The following is a 1238-nucleotide window of genomic DNA, read 5'->3' as shown; positions in this document are numbered from 1 at the left end:
ATATATAAATGTTATAATAATAATAATAATATTAATAAAAATATATAATATACATTTTTAAATGTTAAAATTATAAAATAAATTGTTAAAATAATAATAATATTTACTGTATCTATTTAAATGTTATATATTTATATTTATATTGAGGAATCATTCACAATAAGACCAGAGTCAATTCTGATTCATAAGAAATGATCCATGATCAAATATGAATGCATACATATTGCAAAAGTCATGGCAAAAAGTGTGGGGAATAACAGAAGAAAAGCAGAAGTTGAGACGAGAGCTGCGCTCACCTTGATGAATTGCAGGTCTGTGAGGGCTCGTACTGTGTAGTCGGGACAGTAGCTGGACGGGCTGGTGGCGTCTCCCAGATCAAAGGGGTCTCTGGGGGACTGACGCTGCGTGGACACCGGAGACTGATGGACTGATCACACAAACAAACATCACGGTCAATATACCAGAACACGGACTGCCATCATTCACAGCAATAACACTGTGATCCCAATCAGGCCTTATGCTATAAAACAAGTGATAAATCTTATCACTTCCTCAGATGTTTATCTGAATCAACTGCTACCGCATAAAATGATCTACTACGAGATATTGTGTCATATGTTTGGATTGTATGTTTGTTATTTTGCGGCGGGTAGCTCCGCCCACGGCGAAATCTCATTGGTCTAAAATTACAATCCACTGAACTGTATGGTAACGATCAAATATGTTATAATTGGATGCAAACTTATCACTTCCTGCAGCATTTTACTCTCAGTGAGGACAGAAAAACTGGAAAGTTTGCAGCATGTGTGGTCAGCTGAACATAAACATCTAAACAATAGCCCCGTATAGTCCTTATGCTTTCAAAACACAGTTTAAACACAAACAAAAGGCAGTTTACAAGCAAACCTCACAGGAATGTCTTTGACTAATGTGTCATTTTTAAGCCAACATTCATGAGTCAACTGTGATAAAAATGATTAATTTGGATTGGATTTGGGATTATCATAAAATCACATACTGCCGGGACAAACCTGAGGAGGGAGCTGTGAGCGCTGAAACGCCGTAGTAGGTGAACGCACCATTATCAAACTTCAAACCCTCTTTCCCAATCTCCACCTCCACACGGCCCTACACACACACAAACATCAGTTAAACATCTAAGAAATACACTCATTTTATTTTATAATTCAAAATATACATTTCAATTAATATAAAATATAGATGATTACATTTTATAT

At 36.0% G+C, this 1238-nt stretch overlaps 1 protein-coding gene across 3 annotated transcripts in view; it reads right to left on the bottom strand.

Annotated features, from left to right (window-relative positions):
* The window catches only part of LOC107689701 (metal transporter CNNM3-like), an 11084-nt gene that overhangs the window by 4069 nt on the left and 5777 nt on the right, over window positions 1–1238 (bottom strand). For all 3 annotated transcript variants that reach the window (XM_016487829.1, XM_016487839.1, XM_016487823.1), the window contains exons 5-6: window positions 1032–1128; window positions 297–427 (exon numbers count right to left, since the gene is read on the bottom strand). In XM_016487829.1, the coding sequence (XP_016343315.1) occupies window positions 297–427; window positions 1032–1128 (228 nt within the window). The remainder of the gene's footprint in view (window positions 1–296; window positions 428–1031; window positions 1129–1238) is intronic.

This window comes from Sinocyclocheilus anshuiensis, unplaced genomic scaffold (assembly GCF_001515605.1).
Source record: "Sinocyclocheilus anshuiensis isolate Anshui unplaced genomic scaffold, SAMN03320099.WGS_v1.1 scaffold393, whole genome shotgun sequence".
Taxonomy (NCBI): Eukaryota; Metazoa; Chordata; class Actinopteri; order Cypriniformes; family Cyprinidae; genus Sinocyclocheilus; species Sinocyclocheilus anshuiensis.
This window is presented reverse-complemented; position numbering and strand designations above follow the sequence as displayed.